The sequence below is a fragment of the Rhinolophus sinicus genome, chromosome 3 (genome assembly GCF_057876585.1).
Source record: "Rhinolophus sinicus isolate RSI-liver-muscle chromosome 3, RSI-T2T, whole genome shotgun sequence".
Taxonomy (NCBI): Eukaryota; Metazoa; Chordata; class Mammalia; order Chiroptera; family Rhinolophidae; genus Rhinolophus; species Rhinolophus sinicus.
The window spans coordinates 175,235,818-175,261,410 of NC_142503.1; the positions used below are offsets into that span (position 1 = coordinate 175,235,818).

Below are 25,593 nucleotides of genomic sequence, written 5' to 3' on the forward strand. Positions count from 1 at the left end.
TAACAGTAGACTCTCAGTGGAATTGGAGATGCTGGTGGTTTTAGAACTTAAAAAACAGTGTTGGTGGAAACTCTGCACTTGTTTCATTTGTTTGTTTGTTTGTTTCTTTGAATACAGAGAAACAAGTGGGGTAGAGGGTCCTGGAGAGTTATATAGAAATTTTCCAGATGAGAAGTATACATATAAAGTATACATATAAAGTGAGCACAGTTTGGCACCATTAAGTCTCACACTTAATCCTCATAAGAAGCAGAATCATGCCTCAAATCTAATGAAGGAACTGAGTTAAAATTCATCATAGGGAGAGAGATCTAAGATGGCAGAGTAGACGAGCACTGTGCATGCTTCCATGAACACTTTAAAATTACAACTAAATTATAAAACAATCAACCTGGAGAACCATCTGAAGTCTGGCTGAACTGAAGTTTTATAACTAAGGATATAAAGAAGAAACTACGTCAAGACTGGTAGGAGGAGCAGAGATGAGAAACGGGCTAACCCCAAACCTTCATGTGGCGATTGAAAATCAGGAGGGATATCTCGGCCATGGAGTTTATCCCAAGGAGCAAGGGACCCCAGCCCCACTGGTGCCAGGAAAAGGAGTCCCCACAACATCTGGCTGTGAAGAGCAATGGGGATTCCAACCATCCAGGTGGGACAGAAGGCTGTGGGAACCAAGATGTCCTTTTAAACGGCCCGTGCACAGACTTACTCGTAGGCAGTCACCTGGGCCCCAGTGGAGGGATGGTGACTCGGGGGCATTGAAGGCATTCGGGGCACAGACTAAGGTGAGAGCTGGAGAACAGTCGCCATTTTTCCTGAGTGGGGTCCTTCTCCTATGCAGTCCCAGCAGGCTGGTGCCATCTTTCCTGTGTTGAGCCCTAGCCAACAGGCCAAATCTGAATCTGATTGGCCTAGTGAGCTCTACTGGGACCCCGCCCTATCTAACTCCTCCAATGCCAGAGGCACTTTCTCACAAGCAGCCAGCCCTGCTCGCATTGCACTCTTTCTTGGAAAACTATCAGAGTCCGAGGGCCCCAGGTGGGCAGTGACTGGCCTCAGTGTGCTCTGAGACTTTTGCTGAGTAGCTCCAGGCTCAGCACTGGTGCCAAACAAGAGTCTATATTAACCTGGTGACCACAACTCTTCCCATTCTAGTGACTCCCTGAGACCCTACCTCACATAACTCATGTACCACACAAGACTTTATCAGTAGCTGAACCTTAAGCGAGCTGGCACGTGGCAGCAGGCCTTGGCATGTCCTGGCTTTTGGGGGAGCCATCCCAGGCTCCGTACTGGTGGCAGCCATCCTCAGTTCATAGCGTATCCTCTCCCACATGCCTCCAACTTTAGCACAGGAAGTTAACAACCGCAAATCATTTTGTAGCTCCTACCAGGTAGTCCCCAGCCAATCACAGGCAGGAGGTGACCTAGGCCTGCACTGGAGACCCTCCTCAGAGGCCTCAGAACCAACATATTTGGAGACCACAGCAGAGTACCACCCAATTAGCCCCACAAGTGGCACACACAAAGGGCAGTCTCAACAGGCACCAGAGCCCTCTAGGGTGAATTCCACTCATTGGGGTAAGCCGCCTGCATAGCAGCCTGTAAGCTTTGGATGTGGCCAAACGCCACAGCCAGTTAGCCTGAGAGTCAGTCCCACCCACTGATATGCCAATAGCAATTAAGGCTTAACTATAGCATGAGGGTACACACAACCCCCACAAGAGACACTCCTGGAGCACCCAGAGCAGTGACCAGGGAGAGACTGTGCCAGGGCCCTACAGGGCACCTACAACATAAGACCACCCAGCCAAGACTGGGAGATATAGAAGATCAACCTAATACATAGAAACAAAGACAGAGAGACAGCCAAAGTGAGGAAACAAAGAAATACATCCCAAATGAAAGAACAGGAGAAAACCCCAGAAAAACAACTAAACAAAATGGAGGCAAAGAACCTATCAGATATAGAGTTCAAAACAATGCTTATAAGGATGCTCAAGGAACTTAGTGAGAACTTCAACAAAGAGATAATAAGCATCAAAAAGGACATAGAAACCATAAAGAACAAGTCAGAAGTGAAGAATACAATAACTGAAATGAAGAATACCGTAGAAGGAATCAGCAGCAGACTTGATGAAGCAGACGTTTGAATCAGCTGTGTGGAAGACCAGGTAGCAAAAAACAGCCAATCAGAAGAGCAAAAAGAATCCAAAAAAATGAGGATAGTTTAAGAGACCTCTGGGACAACATCAGGCATAACAACATGCACATCATAGGTGTACCAGAAGGAGAAGGGAGAAAGCAAGGGATTGAGAACCTATTTGAAGAAATAATGACTGAAAACTTTCCTAACCTGGCGAAGGAAATAGACATGTAAGTCCAGGAAGCGTAGAGAGTCCCCAACAAGATGAACCCAAACAGGCCACAACAAGACACATTATAATTAAAATGGCAAGGGTTAAAGACAAAGACAGAATCCTAAAAGCAGCAAGAGAAAGACAACTGGTAACTTATAAGGGAGCCCCCATAAGATTGTCAGCTGATTTCTCAACAGAAACTTTGCTCGCCACAAGGGCTAGGCACAAAATATTCGACATGATGAAAAGCAAGTACCTACAACCAAGGGTACTCTGCCCATCAAGACTCTTTATCTGTCCTCATTTAAAATCAAAGGACAGATAAAGAGCTCCCCAGACACGGAAAAGCTAAAGGAGTTTATCATCACCAAACCAGTATTACAAAGAATCTTAGAGGGACTTCTTTAAGACGGAAAAAAAAAAATCAAAATTATGATTAATAAAATGGCAATAGCTACATATCTATCAACAATTACTTTATATGCAAATGGATTAAATGCTCCACTCAAAAGACATAGGAGGGTTGAATGGATAAGAAAACAAGACCCTTATATATGCTATCCACAAGAGATTCACTTCAGATTCAAAGACACACACAAATGGAAAGTAAAGGGATGGAAAAAGTTATTTTATAAAAATGAAAGCGAAAAAAAAAAAAAGCTGGGGTAGCAATACTTACGAGTATACCAGACAAAATAAAACAAATGCTATAACAAGAGACAAAGAAGGACCTAGTAATCCCACTTCTGGGTATTTATCCAAAGAAACCCAAAACACTACTAGACGGGATGTGTGCATCCATATGTTCATTGCAGCCTTGTTTACAACAGCCAAGATGTGGAGGCAGCCTGGGTGTCGGTCGATGGAAGAATGGATAGAGAGGAGGTGGTACATATATACAATGAAATATTGCTTGGTCATGGAAGGGAATGGGTGCTTGCCATCTGCAGCAGCATGAATAGACCTGGAGGGTACTGGGCTGATTGGAGTGTCAGACAGAGAAAAACAGACGCAATGTGAGTTTGCTTATATATGGAATCTAAAGAACAAAACAAACAAACAGAAACAAACTCATAGATACAGAGAACATTTTGATGGTTGTCAGATGGGAGGGGTATTGAAGGGGTGGACTTTGAAAAAGAAGAAGGGATTAAGCAGTACAAATTGGTTGTTAAAAAGTAGTTGTGGTGTAGGGTATAGCATAAGGAGTATAGTCAATAATATTATAATAACTATGTATGGTGTCAGATGGGTACTAGATTTGTTGGGGTGATAGATAGGAGGGGTTGTGAGCAGGGTGAAAAAGGTGAAGGCATTAAGAAGTACAAACTGGTAGTGATAAAATAGTCATGGGGATGCAAAATAAAGCATAGGGAATATAGTCAATGATATGGTAATAATTATGTATAGTGCTAGGTGGGTACTAGACTAGTTGGGGATCACTTCTTAAATTATATAAATGTCTAACCATATGCTGTGCACCTTGAAATTAATATAAAATAATATTGAATGTCAACTGTAATTGAAAAATTTAAAAGGGGAGGAAGGTGAAAGAGAATAAGAGGTCCAAATTTCCAGGTATAAAACAAAATGGGAATATAATATACAGCAGAGGGAATATAGTCAATAATATTGTGGTAGTATAGTACAGTGTCAGATGGCTGCTGGACTTATCATGGTGATCACTTCTTTAGGTCTATAAATGTTGAATAACTATGGTTAACTAATATAATTTTGTATGTTAGCTGTATCTTTAAAAAGAATCTTTAAAAAAAATTCATCATACGCAGTTGAGCATCCTAGGAGGGCAGTATGTATAATGCTTAAGAGCACAGTTTCAGGTGCCAGATGGCTTAGGTTCAAATCCTGGCCCTGACACTTGTTAGCTTTGTGACCTTGGGCCTCAGTTTTCCCATCAGGAAAATGGGCAAAATACTGAACCTACGTCCTAAGTTGTCAAGATTAAATTAGTTAATGCTTAGAACAGTGCTTGGCCCATTCATGCTTAATAAAAATTACCTGCTCTTATTCTTATGACCCCTCTGGAAGGATGGATGAACGCTGCCCGCAGGTGTCCAGCTAGATTCTCCTGAGCTCATCATGGAGCATCTCAGCCTTCTGCCCTGTTTCCCTATTTCCGTGTCCTGGGCTCCTTTTCTCCACTGAGAAGTCACCACTTACTAAGAAGATAAAAGTCTAAAATGTCACAAGTTGACTGTCAATCTGAGAGCAATTGTTTGTCCAAATGTATAGCTCTAGGACTTGGCCATCTGGGGCCTGTTTGCCCTTGTGGGTAATCCTGGAGCTCCTCGTGGCTGTCGTGGGCTCTCATAGTTTAGCCAACTGGATGGTCCTTAAGAAACATATATCCAAAATGCTAGAATGTACCAGCTCAGGTGGTGAGGAGGTGCATCTGTAGATGCCCACTGGGGACTTACTAAAAATGTGGATTACTGGGCTCCACCCTAAACCCTGGGGATCTGCAAATCTGCATTGCTGGGGGCATGGGGTCTGGGAATCTCCATGTTCAGTAAGCTTCCACAGATGATTTAATGAGAAACACTTGTCTGTGAAGTTCTCAATGCATGGGGAATAGTGATGTTTTTCATCCTGCTAACAAGCCTTCAAGGAAAAGGTTTATAGCAACCATAATTACCTTCCTTTTTCCTACTTCAACAACGAGACCCTGAGAGGTGAGGTGTTTTAACTCAAGGACACATGAGTGAATGCCAGTGCTAGGGACATTGTTGTGAAGGAGAGAATTCAAAGGCACCGAAACTGACCAACAGCTACCTCCTCTGCTAAGAATATTCTCCTCTTCCTTTATAGGCTGTCCCATGCCCTATACAGTTGGAAACCAGGCCTGCTCATTTTCCTGCCACCGCTGACTTTTAGAACTCCTAGTTCTCCTGAATTATTAGGAGTCCAGAGGAGCCCACAGACTTTGGGTCCATCCTCCCAACCCATCCATAAAGATGTCAGCCAAATACTGTGAAATCTACTCATCCATTCATGGTGAGGGACGGGGCTGAGTGCAGGCAGCAGACAGCACTGATGTTTGCAGTTTGGGAGTGTGAAGGGGTGAGGGTAGAACCAGCTGTTGACTCAGAAGCTGTCTAATCTGTAAATGAGAGGAAAATAGGTCCAGAACTCCACCCCATTCTTTCCTTCAAGTCCCCTTTTCTGGCTGCAAAGTTGCTTATGTAATGTTCTCTGCATGTACTCACCCATCCCCAATAGGGAAAAACATAACTGAAAGGAAAGATGGTAAGTAAAGCCAACCATCAAACCTTGGTTTGGGAAACATGAGGCAAGTGTGAGTTTATGTACAACTTAGACCATGAAACAAAAATGAGAAATCAGAAGAGAGTTGTTTTCAGAACTCTAAATGCAAGCATTTGTGTACACAGAAGAGAAAATCAGCACTTTCATGGAAAGATGAAATTGAGCAGTCATTGCAGGCCTAGACACAGCTTCCTAAGGAAATGTTGCTGTCATTTCACTGCACACACTACACGCCCATTGCTCTGCCATAGAAAGACCCTCTAAATCACCTTCCGAAACGTTTCTGACCTATTCTTAAAATTTTGCTTTAAATTAAGCTATAGCTTTGTGTATGCATCATACATTGTGTATTGCACTCAGAGGGGAAATTTTGTTGGATGAAGGTACACATTGCTGGGGAAACCGTATTGAACAAATGGCTTCCTAAAGAATTAGCATTTATGAGAATCAGTTTCTGTGCCCAGCACTGTGTGAGGCATACCATACATTAATTATCTCATTTTATTATCGCAAGAGTTCCCACAAAGTAGGTATTATCTCTGTTTAACACATGAGAAGAACAAGACCCAGGGAGATTAAGTAACATGCCCAAAGGCCTAGGCTAGTAGGTGGCAGAGCTTGGATTCCAGCCCAGGACTCTATCACCAGATCCAGCACTGATATTCGGCCAGGACACCTCAGAACTGGCACAATACTATGTGCCTGTTCAATTTGGTTATAACCTATACCAGTTAAATATTCTGAATGTCACTTCTGTCCAGATCCAAGTACCTTCCATGTCACTATGCCATTGCCCCTTGAAATAAGTTTGAAAACCAATTAAACAATTTGGTTAACTTTGGGGAAGTTTTCCCCCAGTAATACAATAGCCAGTCCCTGGGCCCAACTCCCAGAGGAATGACCAGCAAGGTGTATTAGTTTCCTAAGACTGACATGATAAAGTCCCACACACTGGGTGGCTTAAAATAACAGAAATTCATTGTCTCACAGCTCTGGAGGCTCGGAAAACAAGATCAAGGTGTTGGCAGGGTTGGTTACTTCTGAGAGCTGTGCGGAAGAATCTGTGCCATGCTTCTCTCCTACCTTTTGGTAGCCTCCAGCGGTCCTTGGTGTGTAGGTGGCCGTCTTCTCCCTGTCTTTTCACCTTGTCTTTCCTGTGTGTGTATCTGTCTCTGTGTCCAAATTTCTCCTTTTCATAAGGATACCAGCCATATTGAATTAGGGTTCAACCTAATGACCTCATTTTGACTTGATTGCCTCTGTAAAGACCCTCTCTCCAAATAGAATCATGTTCTGAGGTACTGAGGATTAGGATTCCAACATACCTTTTTGGGAGGATACAATTCAATAACAGTGAGGCAGCGTCATAGAGGAGGCTTGTTCCTTCTCCTCACTCCTGCCCCCGGACAGGTCTTTCCTTCCCTCCCATCCAGCCCATGCTTCCCTTCTGTTCACCAGGTAAGGACAAACGACAGTGAGTCAGCTAGAAGAAGAAAAGCAATGGCTACATGAACTTGTTCTTCCTCCTCTCATCCAGTTTCCCTTCATCTCATGCCAATGAATGGCATTTTGCCCAGGCAGTCACTATGCCCTGCATGCACCAGGGGAAAAAAAAACAAAACAAAACAGGTGCCAGAGCCAGGAGAATCTGACATGTTTTAGCCTGAGGTTTCAGTGCGGTAGCTTCGGGAACGTCAACCTTTTTCTGAGTGCATGAGTATGTAAGAGGATTCTTTAAATTGCTGATTCTCTAGTTTTTTCTCACCACAGACCCCTTAAGAAAGCCTGCCAGCCCTTTTCATAAAATCATATCCTAAGGGGGATGGTACAAGAGGGTAAAGGGGGTCAAATATATGGTGATGGAAGAATTAACTCTGGGTGGTGAGCATACAATGTGAACTATAACTGATGCATTATAGAAATGCATACTTGAAACCTATGTAATTTTACTAAACATTGTCACCCCAATAAATTTAATTTAAAAAAAATCATACCCTAACCACCCAAAGTTGGCAGTGGAAGAGGAATCTCCACATGGGAGGGGTGGTTGGAGATTTATAGCCCTAATTCTTGTCCCTCAAATTTACCTCTCTTGTAAGTTGCACTGGCTACCACTGCTATCATCATATTAGGCTCAAGGAGGCTGTTTCTCTTCTAGCACTTCTTCCCAAGCATGAAGAGAAATTTGTCTTAATTCTCTACAGCTTGGCTGATTCTAAACTGCAACATTTATTAACTTGTCAGAAGACAAAAGACCAGGTTAATAGCATTTCTTTCACAAGAGCTTCTAGATATGGTTGTCTGGGAGTCCAGGCCCATCTTTAAGTGCCCACTGTGGACAGGTCTCCCCACCCTGCACCCTTTCTGCTGCTGAATTACTGCATCTTTGAATCCGAATACATACTCAGAGTTGAGGCCAGAGGTAGATGGGAACAAGCTCCCTCTCCACCCGCCTGAGACCTGCCTTCCCAAGCCCACAGCCTTCTCTGCTGAGACTGATTAACGCGGCAGTTCTTACTCCTTTCAGGGAAGATCCTGCCCCTGAGCCTTGCCTTGGGAAGACTGCATCAGAACATAATCAAATCTCTATGGAAAAAAAAAATCTCCACATGGCAGGAGAATTATCTGATAGAACCCCTTTTTGATCATTGCCTTACCAGTTCTGATTGTCATTCCGAACAGAAGATGCCTTGCCACAAGTAATAGGGAGAACAATTCCTTTTGAAGGAACCAGTGAAACAATTTCATCCATTTAGTAAGTGGCAAACATTGTATTTGTAGGCTGTTAGATTGAAACAGATGGTAGAAATTATTTAGTGAGGTGCAGGCCCCTTGATTTACAGATAGGAAACTGAGGCCCAGAAAGGGAGAGTGACTTTCCTAATGTTGCCTAATGGCAAAAGTGGAACTAGAATCCAGCTCTTCTGATTCCCAACCCATTACTCTTTAAAATATTTATTATCCATGCTGTATAGCAGAGCACAGAGACTGTCGTCGTATAAACCTTAATTCAAATAGAGGCCGGGTTATAACAATGTTGCTGAACAGGCCTGGATCGTCTAACGGTCCTGATAATCTAAGACTTCCAGTATGAAGGGCGCCCACGTGAATGTAACAGCAGAGGGAAAATATTTCCGGGGCTCCCTAACACCTGTCAGTTCTATCTCCTGGATGCCACTTAAACGAATCCCTTTCTCCTGCCTCCACTTGAGTCAACATAATCACCATCATTTCATCATCCATCCACTGTTGCCCTAAGAATAAAGTCCCAGATCTTCAATATGGACCATAAAGGTCTCCGTGTCCCGGTTTTACCTTTCTCTCTCTCTCTCTCTCTCTCTCTCTCTCTCTCTCTCTCTCTCTCATCTGCCTAGAAAGCTTTATCTCCTACATCAGTGGTTCTCAAACAGGGGTGATTTTCCATCCAGGGGACATTTGGCAATATCTGGAGACTCTTTTTAGTTGTCATAACTGGCATCTGGTGGGTAGGAAGGAGCCAGGGACATTGCTAAACATCCTACTGTGCACAGGACATCCTCCCATCACAAAAAATTGTCCAGCCTAAAATGTTTATATAGTGCTGAGGTTGAGAAACACTCAATCTTTGGAACCCACCTTAAATACCACTTCTTCCAAGAAGCCCTCTCATGATACTTTATACTGGTTGAGGGCCCCTCCCCCCACTCTCCCTTCTCTTTCACAGCACTTGGCACATGGGCGTATCTGAGATAATGTAACATCTGCCTTCCCCACCAGTCCATCAGCTCCAGGATGGAGTGGAAAGTTCGGTTTATCACTTGATCCTCGTGCCCTCAATGCTGCCCAGTGTAGTTAGACATCGTTTTTTTGCCCTGTTGACCCCAGAACACAGAGGAAGTAGTTTACACCGGTGATCTGTCTTTTACCAGGGGTCACATGGGTTTCCAAGGGCTTCAAATGCAGATCCATAGACACCCATGGTCAATAGCACAGTCTTAGGAGCCTGGCAGAAGTGGGTGGATATCATAATTGGTACTACCGTCTGCTAGTTGAGTGACGTTCAGCAGGTTACTTAATTTCTCTGGAACTGGGTTTCATCATCATAAAAAACAAACAAACCTGAAAATAGAACCTGTTTCATAGAGTTGCTGTGAAGATGAAAAGATATAGTATATGTGAGGTACTGAGTACCACCTCTGACATACAGTCAGGGATCAACTGAGAGGAAGAAAGGACAATGGGAAGACGTGACCCATTTCACTGCAGCCCCCAGACCCTGGGTAGTGGGCACGAGGACGTGGAAGGAACACAAGGAGACTGCCAGTCAACTTCTCTTTCTTAACGTCCTCAACTCTAATATGTGCCTCACAAACATCCCATCTTACCTGTCCCACGGGCTTGTTATATGGACCCCAAATAGCTCCCTAGCCAAACTAGAAAGGTGTCTAAAAATTACCTGTAGGTGGAGCTGAGGGCAGCTTTCCAGACTCTCTTACCCTCTGCACCTCAGACCCTTTTAAGAGCTCTGGCCTGGCACCCATGGTTCCTTAACTGGATTCCACCTCTCGGCCCAGCTTTTCTGGATGGCAGCCCATTTGAAGCCAAGAAAACTCTAGATTTCTCCATCTTCCTGGGCTCTGCTTCTGGTGCCAGCAGGGGCTCTGCATCCTATAACCTGCCTGGCCCTACCTACTGCCAGATCTGAACCCTGGTCTACAGCCAGGTATCACACTTCTCACTGGATCTGCAGGGGAATTTTAAACATTTTCACCAAGTCCCAGAAATTGATTGCTACTGTTCCTTTTGCCCTGGGGGAGAAGGCAGCTTTTCCTTTTCCAGGCCTCTTTGCCCTTCCCCCATATTAGACATTCAAAAACTGTTTTTAAAAAACAAACAAACAAACAAAAACCTAGGTTCATTGCCTAGACTGTTGAAGTTAAGAAACAGAGGTGTCTGTTTGAAGATGGAGGACTGGAGGGGAAGAGGGCCGCTCAGTCTGGGCCCAGGGCACATCAGATGGAGCACATGGAAGCTACAGACAGGACATCCTTTACCTCTGGGAGCAGATGTTGAAGCCGAGCCCCATGCAGGTTGCAGCCAGAGAGGTTCACACACAGGAAAGGAACCTCTTGGCAGAAGCCCCTCCCCATCAGCAGAGCTGTGTAACCACCAGGGAAGATGCCAACAGCATGGGGGTGATGTGGGGACAGCGGGATGGCCCCCTGGCATGTCAGCAGATGGAGAGCCTCTGTGACAGCAGCCATGGATGCCCACGCCCACGGGGTTAGCAGCCGGTTGCTTTGGTCGACTTGTTTGGCTTTCTGCCCTGTGGCCAGTGAAACCTGACGGGTCAGTTCCTAGATCTGGGCTGATTCTCTTCCACTTCCTGGTTCTCACACCTTCAACTTGAAAAACTGTGGTTCACCACCACCCCCTCACTGCAAAAGGATGTGTTTTGCTTTGTTTTGTCCACAATGCCAATGAAAGGTCTGGTCTCTTAATCAGCCATTCTGATTGCTGGGAAGTTATTTAAGGGATAAAAACAGCTGAAGTTAGACCCCTGAAGATTAAAACCAGTGACTTGCTTCTATCTGGGGATGGTTCTTCCAATGTGGGAGAAACCTTGGCACAAAAGAGCAGCTACCAGCATTCTGCCCCACATCACCCAGCCAGGTCTTGGCGGGAAACAGCACTTTTGCCTCCTAAGTTTGTTTTTATTTGCTTCGAAGAAGCAGACTGGTGTTTTATTTCCTTTTTCTTTCTTTTTTTTTGTAACCCCTCCAACATGTATAACACACCTCTTTGTTCTTAGTCGATACCTACTAAATATCTGAGTGATTGAATGGAAGAGGAGGTAACTCCCCAGGGCGGGGATTAGGGTGAGGCAACTAAAGCCCAAATTTCAGGAGGCGCTCAGTCTCCAGAGCCGTATAAGCTTCCTCACCCTGCTTCTGGTCTTGTGGCTGATTGCTGGTGAGAGAAAGCTTCAAGGGGACAGTTTACTCAGAGATGGCTAACTGTGGAATAGGAAGGGGCCCCACCACAGATACCTGCCAGCCTTAGCTTCTTCTTGTCTGGGACACACTTGTCATGTCGTCCACAGGTAGGAGGCAGCTCACTAACCCATCAGACAGTCCCTGCTCCCAGAAACTACAGAGACAAATATGTATGAAAGAGAACTTGAAGAAATTCCATGGCAGCTGCCTCTTCAGGGGTGCAGGGGCTGAAAAGAATTATAATAATATTAGACAGCACTTTAGGTACTTACTATGTGCAAAGCCCAATGTTAAATACTTTATGGTCATTATTTTATATAATCCTCTCAACAATTCAATAAAGAACTTGGGCTCTGGCACTCGACAGCATGGATTTAAATCTCAGCCTTGCCTCTTTCATATTGTGTGACTTTGGGAAATAACCTCACTGGGCCTCAGCTTTCTCATCTGTAAAATGGGAATAATAATAGGACCTACATCATAGTATTCCAAGGATTATATCAGGTAACACAAGTAAAGCAATGAGACACACATCCAGCACAAGGTCAGCACTGGACAAATACCAGCCATGGTTAGTACTGTGGTTGCTCCTTGTAGCTTTTTCCTAGGGCTGCCATAACAAAAGTCTCATGAACTGGTGACTTCAACAATAGAAATGTATTGCCTCGCAGTTCTGGAAGCTAGGAGCCCAAGATCAAAGTGTTGGCAGGGATGGTTCCTTCTGTGATCTGTGAGAGAGAATCTGGTTCATGCTTCTCTCCAAGCTTCTGGCATTCGTTGGCTTATAGATGGCCATCTTCATATGTCTCTTTGCATCGTCTTTCCTCTGTGTCTGTCTCAGTGTCCAAGCTTCCCCTTTGTCTTAGTCCATTCGGCCTGCTGTATATTGTGTAACAAAAATACCACAGACTGGAGGTTCAAACAACATCCCCTTATTTCTCACAGCTCTGGAGGCTGGAAAGTCCAAGATCAAGGTGGTGGCAGATCTGGTGTCTGGTGAGGGCCTGCTTCCTGGTTCTTAGACAGCCGTCTTCCCACTGTGTCCTCACGTGGTAGAAGGGGTGAAAGAGCTCTCTGGGGTCTATTTTATAAGAGCACTAATCCCAATCAGGGGAGCCCCATCCTCATGACGTCGTTACCTCCCAAAGGCCCCACCTCCAAATACCATCGCACTGGGAACTAGTTATCAACCAATGAATCTTGGGGGACACAGACATTCAGTCTGTAGCATCCTTTTTATGAGGACACCAGTAATTTTTTTTTTATTGGGGAAGGGGAATAGGACTTTATTGGGGAACAGTGTACTTCCAGAACTTTTTTCCAAGTCAAGTTGTCCTTTCAATCTTAGTTGTGGAGGGTGCCATTCAGCTTCAAGTTGTTGTCCTTTTAGTCTTAGTTGTGGAGGGCGCAGCTCAGCTCCAGGTCCAGTTGCCGTTGCTAGTTGCAGGGGGTGCAGCCCACCATCCCTTGCGGGAGTCAAACCGGCAACCTTGTGGTTGAGAGGACACACTCCATCCAACTGAGCCATCTGGGTGCTCAGCGGCAGCTCAGCTCAAGGTGCCATGTTCAGTCTTAGTTGTAGGGGGTGGAGCCCACCATCCCTTGCGGGACTCGAGGAGTTGAACCGGCAACCTTGTGGTTGAGAGCCCACTGGCCCATGGGGGAATCGAACCGGCAGCCTTCAGAGTTAGGAGCATGGAGCTCCAACCGCCTGAGCCAGCGGGCCGGCCCCAAGAACACCAGTAATATTGAATTAGAGCCCAGTCTAATGACCTTTGTAAAACTTGATTGCTTTTATGAAGACCCTATTCCCAATTTAGGTCACATTCTGAGACGCTGGGGGTTCAGAATCCAACATGTCTTTTGAGGGGGCACAATTTAACCCATAATACAAAGCTAAGTAACTTGCTCAAGGTCACACAGCTTCTTGGTGATGGAACTGGGTCCTAGAACCCAGGATTATTTGATGACAAATTCCATGGTATAAACCCCCATATAAAGGCACTCCTAAACCTTCTCTGGACGGGGAGAAAGAACCAAAGAGAGACATTCAGAGCCTGCTGCTGTAGTGTTGATGGCATTTTCCCTTCTTTCTCTCTTCTTCTGTAGCTTGCCTGCTCCAGGCTGAGCTGGTAAACTATGAACGAGTCAAGGAATATTGCCTCAAAGTCCTGAAGAAGGAAGGAGAGAACTTCAAGGCCCTTTACCGATCTGGTGTGGCCTTCTACCACCTTGGAGACTATGACAAAGCACTCTACTACCTGAAAGAAGCAAGGACCCGACAGCCAACAGGTAAGGCAGCAATTGATGTTTTCTTACCATTAGCCCCTTCTGGCAGCTCCTGGGGCCTTCTCACCCTGGTGGACAGCTCTCATGGTGCAGGGCCAGGCAGGCACAGAAATGACAAATTAGGAGTCAGGTGGGTGCTAGGACGTTGGATGAGGAGAGCACACAGTCTATGCATTTGCCTGGGGTCTGGGTTCTCGGGACCTTGGGCACCTTTTCTCTACAAATCGAATGTGGAATGCTTTGTCTTTTCCTCCCCAGAATCCAGCTTTCTTCACTTACTCAACAACCGCATGTTGAATTCTTACTATGTGCCAAGATTTGTGCTGGGCACCAGGGATATAAATGACAAGACCTGTCCCATACTTGTGAGGACCCCATTCTCTGGTTGGCAAGACAGACTACAAATAAACAGTTTTGGTGCTAAGGCCAGCATCTTCCAGGAAGCATGCTCTGACTTCTCCAGCCAGATCCCACTCCTTAGAGCCTGCAGTACCTGTACCATTCACTTAAAGTCATATCCACTAGCTCAGCCATTCATTCATTCCACAGATATTTGTTGAACAGTTACAATAGCCCAGGAACTCTTCTGTGTGCTAGGTAGATAGCAGGGAACAAACGAAATTTGCTACCTTCAAGGAGTTTATGCTATAAAGGAGGAAGATGGACAGTAAACAAATGGCCAAATGGATAACGTAATATTTAGCAGTGGTAAGTGCTATGAAGAAACTAAAGCAGAGTAAAATGGTCAAGAGTAAATGGGGTGCTATTGTAGGCCTGGTGGTAAGAGAGAGCCTCTCTAAAGAGGTCAACGATGATTTTGACTTGATGTTGCGTTGTTCATACGGCTGATTTTTAAATGCAATTCTTCTTCCAAGAAGTGTTTAAGAACTTTAGGATCAATTTGCAAATACCCAAATGTATACTTACTGTTTTCTTTATTTTTTTAAGAACATCAATTAAGAGCCCATATTTTTATGTGTTGATTTGTTTTCTGTATATCAGTTGTGGTCCCCCAACTATACTGGAACAACTTGAGGACTAAGAACTGGATTCATTCAACAGAACTTTCTTGAACACCTACTATATGCCAGCACTGTTATGGATGCTGTGCCTGGAATTTTTGAGTATTCTACAGCACTCATTTTTACTTCTGGAAGTAAACATCTCAGGCAGCCCTGTAACTTTTATATGCTGGTGTGTGCAAAGCTAAGCAGCTGTCTCATGTCATAGCCACCTCACTAATTTAAGGACTAGGATTGGGGGGAAATTCCCTAGTTTGTGAGGTAGTTGTCTGACTCATACGAACAAAAATAAGACAGTGAAGCAAAGTCATTTAAAACTCTTCCATTTCAAAAAATTACATTCAACTAATATTCATTGGGTTAAGCACTTTTGGACTAACCTATTTTGGTCCTCACAGCAATTTCATAAGGAAGGTATTATGATCCCAGGAGAGGCAGGCTTTGGAGTCAGATGTACCAACTACTATGTGTCTCCTTGGGCATCTTACTTAACCTCTCTGGGGCCCAGTTTTCCGCCTTGTCACAGTGAGAATGATGCTACATACCTTGCAGGATTATAATGGAGGTAAAATGAGATAATGAAGGTTAAAAACGTGGTACAAAGTAGGCATTCGAAAATGGATGTTGTTTTTTGCACACAGACATGAGGCTTAGAGAAGCTGGTAACTTGCCTGAGGTTAAAACTCTAAACAGAGCCTAACTGTGCTGACTCAGGCACTGGGACATGCTGTTTCATAGAAATAAAGGAAGAAATGCCGCCTCCTCTCCTCTCCTCTCCTTCCCCACCGTTCCCTGGGTCAGGGTGACCTGTTCACATTTGCTAGGGGGAGACAGAGCAGGAGAAAGCCGACATCCTGGTCACCCTCTCAGCCACTGTGGGCTTTGGCTGAGCGAGTCTAGCCTGTCCACGATCTGCAGACACAACTTGGGGCGGGTTCTGTATAGACCCAATAGTTCCCCTGCCTAAGGTGTGCTTCTCTCCTCACAGACACCAACGTGATTCGGTATATCCAGCTGACGGAGATGAAGCTCAGCAGATGCTCCCAGAGAGAGAAGGAAGCCATGTAACTACAACACTTCTCTCGAGTTGCACCTGCGCCTGACCCTGGACTTCCAGGCACCCCCTGGTGGAGAGCCCCTCCCTGAGTTCTGGTCCTTTCTCCCCACTTCTTCCATCACCCCCTTCCTACCTCTTCCTCCTGTTGCCCTCCATTCTGTCTGCTCCCAGTGTGAAAAGAAGCAGAGATGCAAATTTGAAATCTGTTGGGTTACCCTGACAATGGAGATATCCTCTTCTCTAGTATGTCAGCCACTAGAGAAGTAGGGACCTAACTTCTTCGGGGACAGCTGGGGAGAACACTCACAGGCCAGGAATGCCATTGTAGCTTTGACTTTAGCCTGTGCTTCTGATACAGGCAGAGCCTGGCAGGTGTACCGTCCCAAAGGCAGCAGGCACGGAGCCCACGGCTTGATCCTCCTCGCCTGCCTGACACACCAGAGTATCTTAAGGCAACTGTGACAGATCCAGGGATAAGACAAACACCAGAAGCGTTGGTTAAGCCAGGAGAGAGACCGTGAATTTGTACACTGGATTCCCCTCACCCTCAGTAACCTCAGCCCTGCCGCCCTCCCTCACTTGTTGTCTTGGCTTGTGCTGTTTTCCATCCCCCTCGGGGATCTGAGACTCTGCCAGGATTCACATGCCATTGAAGCCCACTCTCAGAGCTCTCTGGTGACCACACATACCATTCTCCCATACTCCTACCCAGCAGGCAACTGTGACAGCAAAAAGGCAGGGTAAAGTGGGCCAAGAGTTGACCACGTAGGTGATGGGGAAAGGGAGAGATGACGTCTAGAGGAAAGAGCATTGTATAGACTGGAGGACTGAACTGTGGACTAATTACGTATAAATAAAAATAAATTAACAGGCAGCAGTTCCTGTCATTTCTGTTGGAAGCAGCCCACTCCCCCACTTATACTCCCTCCCCCAACTCTCAATCAGAGCTACTTACAGCCAGGCAGGATGGGGCTTCCCCCAAAGCAATGGGCCATTTGTTCAGTGGTATACAATGTTGGCTGCTGCCTTTGTGCTTTCAGAGTAGGCTGAGATTGGGGAGACTGCCCAGGAACTTGGCTTTGTGGGACTTTGTGGGACTTGTACAGCCTCTTTTTGATGACATTATCTGTACTCCATATCTAGCACAGAGAATGTGTTCAACAGATATTTGTTGAATGAATAAATTATGACTGCAGACTGGCTCTCCCGCCTTAAACTAATTTTATCCTAGCCTAGTCTCCTGATATCTATGCTCTTTACGCTATGCCATGTTGCTTCAGTCAAATGAGAAACATTTCCTGAGAGCTTATTGTTTGCCTATTATTGTGCAATATGCTGTGGGACATAGGATGTGGTCCCAGTTTTCAAGAAGATGGAAGAGTTGAGAAATACTCCTATGAGATTATTACCAATGACACATTTAATTTATATGATGCTTTAAATTTTTCAAAGCACTTTCATGTATTTTTCGTGTGATTAGTGAAAGAGACAATATTGTACAAATTAAAATATATACAGATGCAATAATGTTAATAGTTAGCATTTATTAAATGCACTATCCTCAGAGCTTTACATGTATAATCTCATTCTTTCATGCAATTACCCTATGAGATACCATTCCCATTTGATGGATAAGAAAACTGAAAACCAGAAAGATCATCCCAAGGTTGCATGGCCATAAGTGGAATAGCTAGGATTTGAACCAGGTCTGTCTGACTCCGGAGCTCTAGCTATTAACAGCTTTATGGTTAGTTGCTGCTCTATAAAGTATTGCAATGAGCAGTTACAACCATTCAAAAGCAGGACAGTGTGCATTAAGTTGAAAAGCCTTGACTATGTCAATGGTGGTACACGAGCCACCTCTTATATATAAAATGCCCCAGGCCAAAAAAAAAAGGTCCCCAACACTAGACTCCAGTGGTCAGGGCAGTGATAGACCAGGAAGAGACAGCTGAGACCCAGCAGTTACTTCTGTGTATTGTTCATTCTGCTTGCTGAAGTGGCTAGCACAATCCAAACAACCCACCTGGCATTCCTCACCGCATCCCCAGCGTTGGGGAGGATTCACAGTTATAGGTAGAGACTGAGAGGAAATACAAAGTTCATTATGGGTTATTTGTTTAAGCAGAGTCTCCCCCACTGCATAACCCAATCACTGCTGACAGGCCCAGAAGCCAGCAGCCTGGGGTTATATTCACAGAGCTCCTCAAAGGCTTCCAAGGGGACTGTAAGAAGGTGCTAGAAATATCCAAGGGCCCACAGTTGCTTGCCTATATAGTTCAACCTCTGGAGAAGAGGAAAAGGAAAAAGCTGTTACAGCTGCCACATTCGCCTCTCCCCTACCATACCCTTCTCTCTGCCCTCTTCCTCCAAAATGGTTTCGCATGACCCCAATTCAAAACCACCCTGCAGCACGCACGGCACAGGCAAACAGGCAAAACCCCTGTTCCCAAGCCTCCAGTCCAGAGTTTGTGAGTTGGTGAACTGCTTGTTACAGTAGGAGCTGAAGGAGAAGATGAGGTCAGGGGTGGCCTGCAGAACCAGTTCAAACTGGCAGGGACTTCCTTTGGTCTTGCTTGCAGGAAGGACTCAGAGTAAGTATCCCGAACATGGAGCAGGAGAGAAGATTTGCCTCAAAGAGTTGCGGCAGGGCTGGACAGACGGGGATGATTGTTGCCATCCTTCCAAAGACAAAGATTGAAAACCAGAACTAGGTGAAGACAACCTAGAAAGAGCTCATTGTACAAGTGTACATGCAGGCTGTATGCTTGTTTGGTGACTTAGATTCACATGCTTATTGGAACTCCATTCACTGTGACTCAAAGTTAAATGATCCCAGGGGGAAAAGCTGCCTGGGGGTATTTGTTGATGTTTGGGGTGAGTGGTGAATTTTCTTTTTGTTTATCCAACAGAGACCTCAGAGAACTGTTAAAGCAAACTCAGTTCTGTTCCCCTTACCAAACCTTCAGCTTCCTTCTCCCCATCCCTCCCCAAAACAGGGACCCTCATTTACATGCTTTGTTTGCAGATGTCACTGCTGAACTCTACCTGGGAAACTAAACCTGGATTTGACCTTCTTTGTCATCTCCGGCTTGGATTTTTGTGGTCGACTCTTCGGAGAAAAAAAATTATACTTTTCTTGTAATTATTATGAAAGTCTCACATGTGTAATTATAGAATTTTAGCAAAGAAAAAGACAAATTCCAACCCATAGTTCTACCACCCAAGACAAACATTGTAATACGTTTGGATGTTACCTTTTGGTTCTCTGTGGTATAAACGTACTCATGCACATACACAGTTTGTGTTTTTTAACAAAATCTGGATCACACTTTATATATATATATACTCTTTAATATCTTACTTTTCAAAATATGTATTTATATTTTAAAATATGTAGTACATACAGACACAAATTTCAAAAAGTACAAAAAAGTTCTATAGTAAGAAGTAAATCTCCTTCCCACCCTATCTGCCGGCATCTAGTTTCCCTCCCATTACGTGTATATCCTTCTGAGACACTTCAGCACTTTCAAACCTATGTATGTCTATTCTTTGCTCACACACAAATGGTAGCATATGGACACACTTTTTTGCACCTTGTGCTACTACACTTACTATATCATACACATAACATTTTTTGCATGTCAAACTTTTTCAATAGCATCAATTATATGGATGGACCCTCATTGGGTAACCAATCTCCTAATAGTGATTATTTCATTTGTTTCCAATCTTCATTATAAATAATGTTGCAACAGACATTCTTATAGCTAAATTTTGCACATATCTATGACTATTTCCTTAGGATAAAGATCCAAGGAGGAAATTGCTTGACTCTCTTTAAGATTTTTGATATATGTTGCCAACTGCCCTCCGGAAAGTTCATACCTAAGCACTCTCCTTTTCACGCTTGAGAGTGCCCTGCTCCCTGCACACTCACTGACGGTGGGTACTATCACTTACCAAATCTTTACCAATTTGATAGGAAAGGAAAAGGATGGCAATGTTATTAGAATTTGCACTTTGATTATTACTGAGTAACATCTTCATATGCTTATTGACCATTTAAAGTTCTTTCTTTGTGAATTTTCTATTTATTTGATATTGGTATGTTTACCTTTATTATCAACATGTAATTTTATTAAGAATATTATTTTTGTCGAGAAACATTGCAAATATGCTTTCCAAGTGCTTTGCTTTCTAATTTTGTTTATGGTGCTTTTTGACATACATAAATTCTTAATTCTGCAATTAATTTGTTCCTCTGTTGCCAGCTTCTTCTGCCTATGGTTCACCCTCCCATTTCTATCAGAGTCGCTCTTCTAAAACACACCTGATTTTGTTGCTCCATAGCTTAAACATCTCCTCATCACTTTAAAAGCCAAACTCCTTAGCATAACATAGATGGTCTTTCACGTGATCTCTCCCACTGACTCTTCCAGGCTCACCTGCTGGTCTTCTTCTCAAGGTACCATACATTCTATTGCTGCACAGGTTCTTGTCATTTCCTGAACCCATCCTTCTGGGTCTCTAGGCCTTTTTGTGCTGTTCCCTCTGCCTAGCTGGTCAGGCCTTACCCTCCAACCCCCTCTTTGCCTTGCTAACTCCTTTAGGACTCTAAGCCTCACTGTGTGAGATCCTTCCTTAACCCTTTAGTCTGTACTCCTAAAGTAGCATGAGCTCACCTCTGGCTAGCATTTGCTATAGTGGATTAGCATTGCCTTCTTAGGTTTGTCTCCCCTACTACCTGGATGTTCAAGGCAGACACGATGCTTTATTCATCTCTGCAGCCAGAATTTCAAGCACAATGCCTGCACATAGTAAGTGCTCAATAAATGTTGAGCATTGCGCCTGGAATGAATGAATAATGGATTTGGTAGCAAATATTACTTGAGGTAAACCCAGGGCTGGACTGGATCTGTGTTTCTGAGAACTGAAGAAATCATGGGAGACTTGGGTTATAAGAGAAGCCACATGCTCCACTGCTGTGCTTTCTGAAACATCAGAATCGCTTAAAGTAGCTTTGCAAAAATACATAATCTCAGGCTCTGCTTTGGACCCACTGAGTCAGACTCATGGGGATAATGCCCAAGATACTATAGTTTTTCTTAATGTCCCAAAGTGTTGCTGACGACCAGCCATGTTAAAAAGCTACCAGCAGACAAATCAGAGCCTCAGCTCTACCATTTCAAACCATGTGAATTTTTGGAGTGGACAGATGGAGCTTTGTTTGAATGCCAGCTTTGACATCTACTAGCTGTGTGACCTTGGGGCAGTTGCTTGACTTTTCAGATCCTCATCAGCCTCACCTATACATGAGGACATTATATATCCCTTAAAAGGGTGTTGGAAGGATTAAGAAATACCTGTTTCCTAGCTCAGTGCCTAGCACAGTTGATGCATGAAATAAACATTCATTTCCTTTCCCCGACCCTCAGCTTCAGTTCTCCCATTCATAGTGTGGCTACTAATACCTGTATGTTTGTCTTCCATATTCCTGAACTCTAGAAGGAAGAAAGCTTCCAACAGGCCCTTGGATTACTCTGATCAAACAGGACCAGTACTTGGGTAATGGAGGGGCAGAAGAAGTCCCATATTCCACCACATGCTCTCTTCAAGAATATCAGAGAATCCATAGCAATCAATTGGAATAATTCTGATGCTTTTCAGAACCAAAAATCAACACAGTTTTGTTCCTGTGGTTCCACCAGAAGCCAGTGACTTCTGAGCTGCAAAGAGAAGGCGATTGTCAGGAAAAAGTAGTCATTGCCTGCTCTCCTTCCAAAGCCCTGGTATCCTCACCCCATGCCGTAGTGTAGGAAAAACAACACTGGCTGTGAAGTCAAAATAGCTGATCTGCAGCCACTTTGACTAAGATAACCCTACTTCCCGCTCCCAGTGCCTGCACGTTCTCTCCCCACCAGCCCAGGGCCAGCAGCAGAGACAGGGAAAATGCATTCAGTCCATCAGGCTTGACAGAGTTCAAATTACCGAGTCAGCATGAAAAGTCCCACTCTAAATGGACTGAAATTGCATTCTATTAAAAACCACACTCACAGAGGCCCTTGGCTATTAATATTTACTAAGACATGGGAGGGGGAGTTGGGGGAAAAGCAGAGGCCCTTGCAAAAGGTTGGAGATCGCAGCTGTTCTGTTGAATTGCTTTTCTGGAAGGGAGCCTACACTTGAAAGCTAGATTTGCCCTGTTTTCAACATCTCACAGAATATTAGGGCTGGAAGGAATCCTTAAGCTCAAAAGTTCAATATTTCTCATCTTACAGATGAGGGATCAAGTCCAGAGAAAGTAAGTGACGTATTCAAGGTCACACCACTAGTAAGCAACAAAGCCAGAACTGGAACTCTGTTCAGTTTTCTGACAACAAACTTAATAATGTTTTCACTGAACCAACACACTTACAAAGCACCTATTTTTTTTCAGTGTAATGCTGTAAAATTATTCTCTTCTAAAAAGTGTTAACCTAAAAAATAAAAGGCCAAAGTGAGAGGCAACAAGCATTTTTTTGAGATCAAAAAAGAATCACTATTCAGGAAGGCACTGATTCAGGCAGAAACCAACTCATGTTCTAATAAGGAGATAAAGGCAAGGGACATTTATGAGAAAGAAGAGGAACAAGTAAATCAATAGAAGGAAGGGAGTTCTCCTGGAGCAGATAAGCTTACATAGTGGTGCTAATTCTAAAGAATTAGTCCAGTAGTCATATATGCTATTTTTGTTATCCTTTGGGACACAATGTTGCTTTAGGCCCAGTCCAAAGATTATTTTGCCATTTTAATTTTCCAAAGTTTGAAGCATAAGACATGCAAGATAGTTCTTTTGGGATGGCAGCTCCGACTCCATTTTTAAGTGCCTCCATTTATATTACTTTCTTACAGAAAGAAGGAACATAGTACCCATTCATTCATTCCCTCACTCCATATTTATTATTCTAGTCACTTCAGTGTATACAGGTGGTTCAGTGGTTAACAAGATATTGTCTGTGCTTGACAAGTTTACAATCTATAGGGAAGAAAGAAAAGTAAACTGACAACTTCAAATCTGTGTAATAAAAACACCAAGGGCACATATCGAAGGAGCATCTATACCAGTTCTGGAGGATGAGGGAAGCTTCTGAGAAGGTGTCAAGTGGTGAGAGATGAGTACATTTCAGTCCAGGGTCAATGGCAATGCACTACTGGCCCTTTTCGTAGATATAATGTGAAAATATTTGAGATCTTGAGACAAAAGCTGTCTTTTCTTACGTTTTTTATTTCTGGTTTTTGCCTGAGCTCAGGCAACGTCACTTATACTGCCCTGTAGACTCAAGGGCTGAGAGGTCACAGAAAACTCTGAAGGTTGTATCTGATTAAGTTTCCTCTGTATAGAACAGGGACAAGTGGCTACATATGTTATTTCTGAGTGCAATCAGAAACTCTTCAAGACTTGTTATTTCCATAAGTGGAAATCCTCACCAGGTTTCATGACTATAGCTCCAGAGTGATAATGTCATGATTACCCTGAATATCTCCCATTGTTTTATGTTATTTTGTTTTCTTTAATCTCAGCATTTTAATTCTAGAACAGCACTGTCCATTAGAAATATAATGTAAGCTACCCTTGTAATTTTAAATTTTCTAGTAGTCACATTTTAAAAAGTAAAAATACTCAGAAACAAAGAAAATTAGTTTTATTAATATGTTCTAAATAGTGAAAAAGAATAAAATACTCAGAAATAAATTTAGCAAAAGAAATACAAAACTTATACTCAGAAGGCTACAAAACATTGTTGAAAGAAATTAAAGACCTAAATAAATAGAAAGATATCCCACGTTCATGAACTGGAAGACTTAATATTGTTAAGATAGCAATACTTTCCAAACTGATCTACAGATACAACATAATCCCTATCAATATCCCAATTGATTTCTTTGCAGAAACTTACAAACTGATCCTAAACTTCATATGGAAATTTAAGGGACCCAGAATTGCTAAAGCAATCTTGGGAAAAAAGTGTAGTTGGAGGATCTACACTTCTTGATTTCAAAATTTATTACAAAGCTACGGTATCCAAGACTGGGTACTGGCATAAAGATAGACAACAGATCACTGGAATGGAAATAATAGTCTGGAAATAAATCCTCAAATTCATGGTAAATTGACTTTTTTTTTTCAAGTGTATTTTTTCAGGATCCATCAGCTCCAAGTCATTTCAATCTAGTTGTAGAGGGTGCAGCTCACAGTGGCCCATGTGGGGATCAAACTGGCAACCTTGTTAAGAGCACCGCACTCTAACCAACTGAGCTAACCGGCCACCCTGGTAAATTGATTTTTGACAAGGGTACTGACATAATTCAGTGGGGGAAAAAGAATTTTTCAACAAACTGTGCTGGGACAACTAGATAACCACATGCAAAAGCATGAAGTTAGACCACTGTCTCACACCATATACAAAAATTTACTCAAAATGAATTAAAGACCTAAATGTAAGAGCTGAAACTATAATCCCTTAGAACGTAGGTGTAAATCTTTGTGATCTTGATAGGTGATAGTTTCTTAGATATGACACCAAAAGCACAAGCAACAACAACAACAAAAAATAGATAATCTGGACTTTTTATATATTAAGATTAAAAGTCTTTGTGTTTCAAAGGACACCAACAAGAAAGCAAAATGACAACCCACAGAATGGGAGAAAATTTTGCAATCATATATAGCTGATAAGATATTTGTATCTAGAATATATAAAGAAGTATTATAGCTCACTAGTGAAATACAAATAACCCAATTTAAAAATGGACAGAGCATCCAAATAGACATTTCTCCAAAGAAGATATGCAAATGGTCACTAAACACATTAACAGATGCTTAACATCATTAGCCACTAGAGAAATGCAAATCAAAACCACAAAGAGATACCACCTCATACCCATTAGGATAACTATCATCAAAAACACAGATAACAAGTGTTGATGAGGATATAGAGAAATTGGAACCCTCACACTGCTGGAGGTAATACAATATGGTGAAACTGCTGTAGAAAATAGTCTGGCGGTTCCTCAAATGGTTAAACACAAAGTTGACTTATGACCCATGTGATTTATAATTATGTACTATAAAATGCACAGATCTCAAGTGTCAACTGATAAGTCCTAAAAATGAATACGCTCCTGCAACCAACACAACGATCATAATATAGAACATTGCCATCACCCTGGAAAATTCTCTCACGCTCCTTTCCAACCAGTCTCCTCCATGAAATCCTAGCGGGAACTACTATTCTGACTTCTAGCCACATAGGTTAGCTTTGAAAACACAAAATTGTTGTTGAAATTCCTAAAATGGAATAATATAGTATTGTAACACTATAATTTTACCTTAATGCACACTTTTATTCCTATTAAATTTAATCATATTGATTTCAGTCTGTCCTTACAGATTGTCGTAAGCATTTTCATCTTGATTCCATCACCCTTATCTGTTCATTTCCCCAAGCTCATGCCATCTACAGATTTGATCATAATTCTTTCTGTCCTTAATCCAACATAAAACAAAATAAAGATGGAGTCCAGTAGTATTTAACTAGAAATCTCCCTTCAATTTT

At 43.1% G+C, this 25,593-nt stretch overlaps 1 protein-coding gene across 1 annotated transcript in view; it reads left to right on the forward strand.

Moving 5' to 3' along the window:
* The window catches only part of TTC9 (tetratricopeptide repeat domain 9), a 34,983-nt gene extending 17,420 nt beyond the window's left edge, over positions 1-17,563 (forward strand). The window contains exons 2-3 of the mRNA XM_019733343.3: positions 13,733-13,915; positions 15,923-17,563. Of these exons, the coding sequence (XP_019588902.2) occupies positions 13,733-13,915; positions 15,923-16,002 (263 nt within the window). The 3' untranslated portion in view covers positions 16,003-17,563. The remainder of the gene's footprint in view (positions 1-13,732; positions 13,916-15,922) is intronic.
* Positions 17,564-25,593: the final 8,030 nt, after the last annotated feature.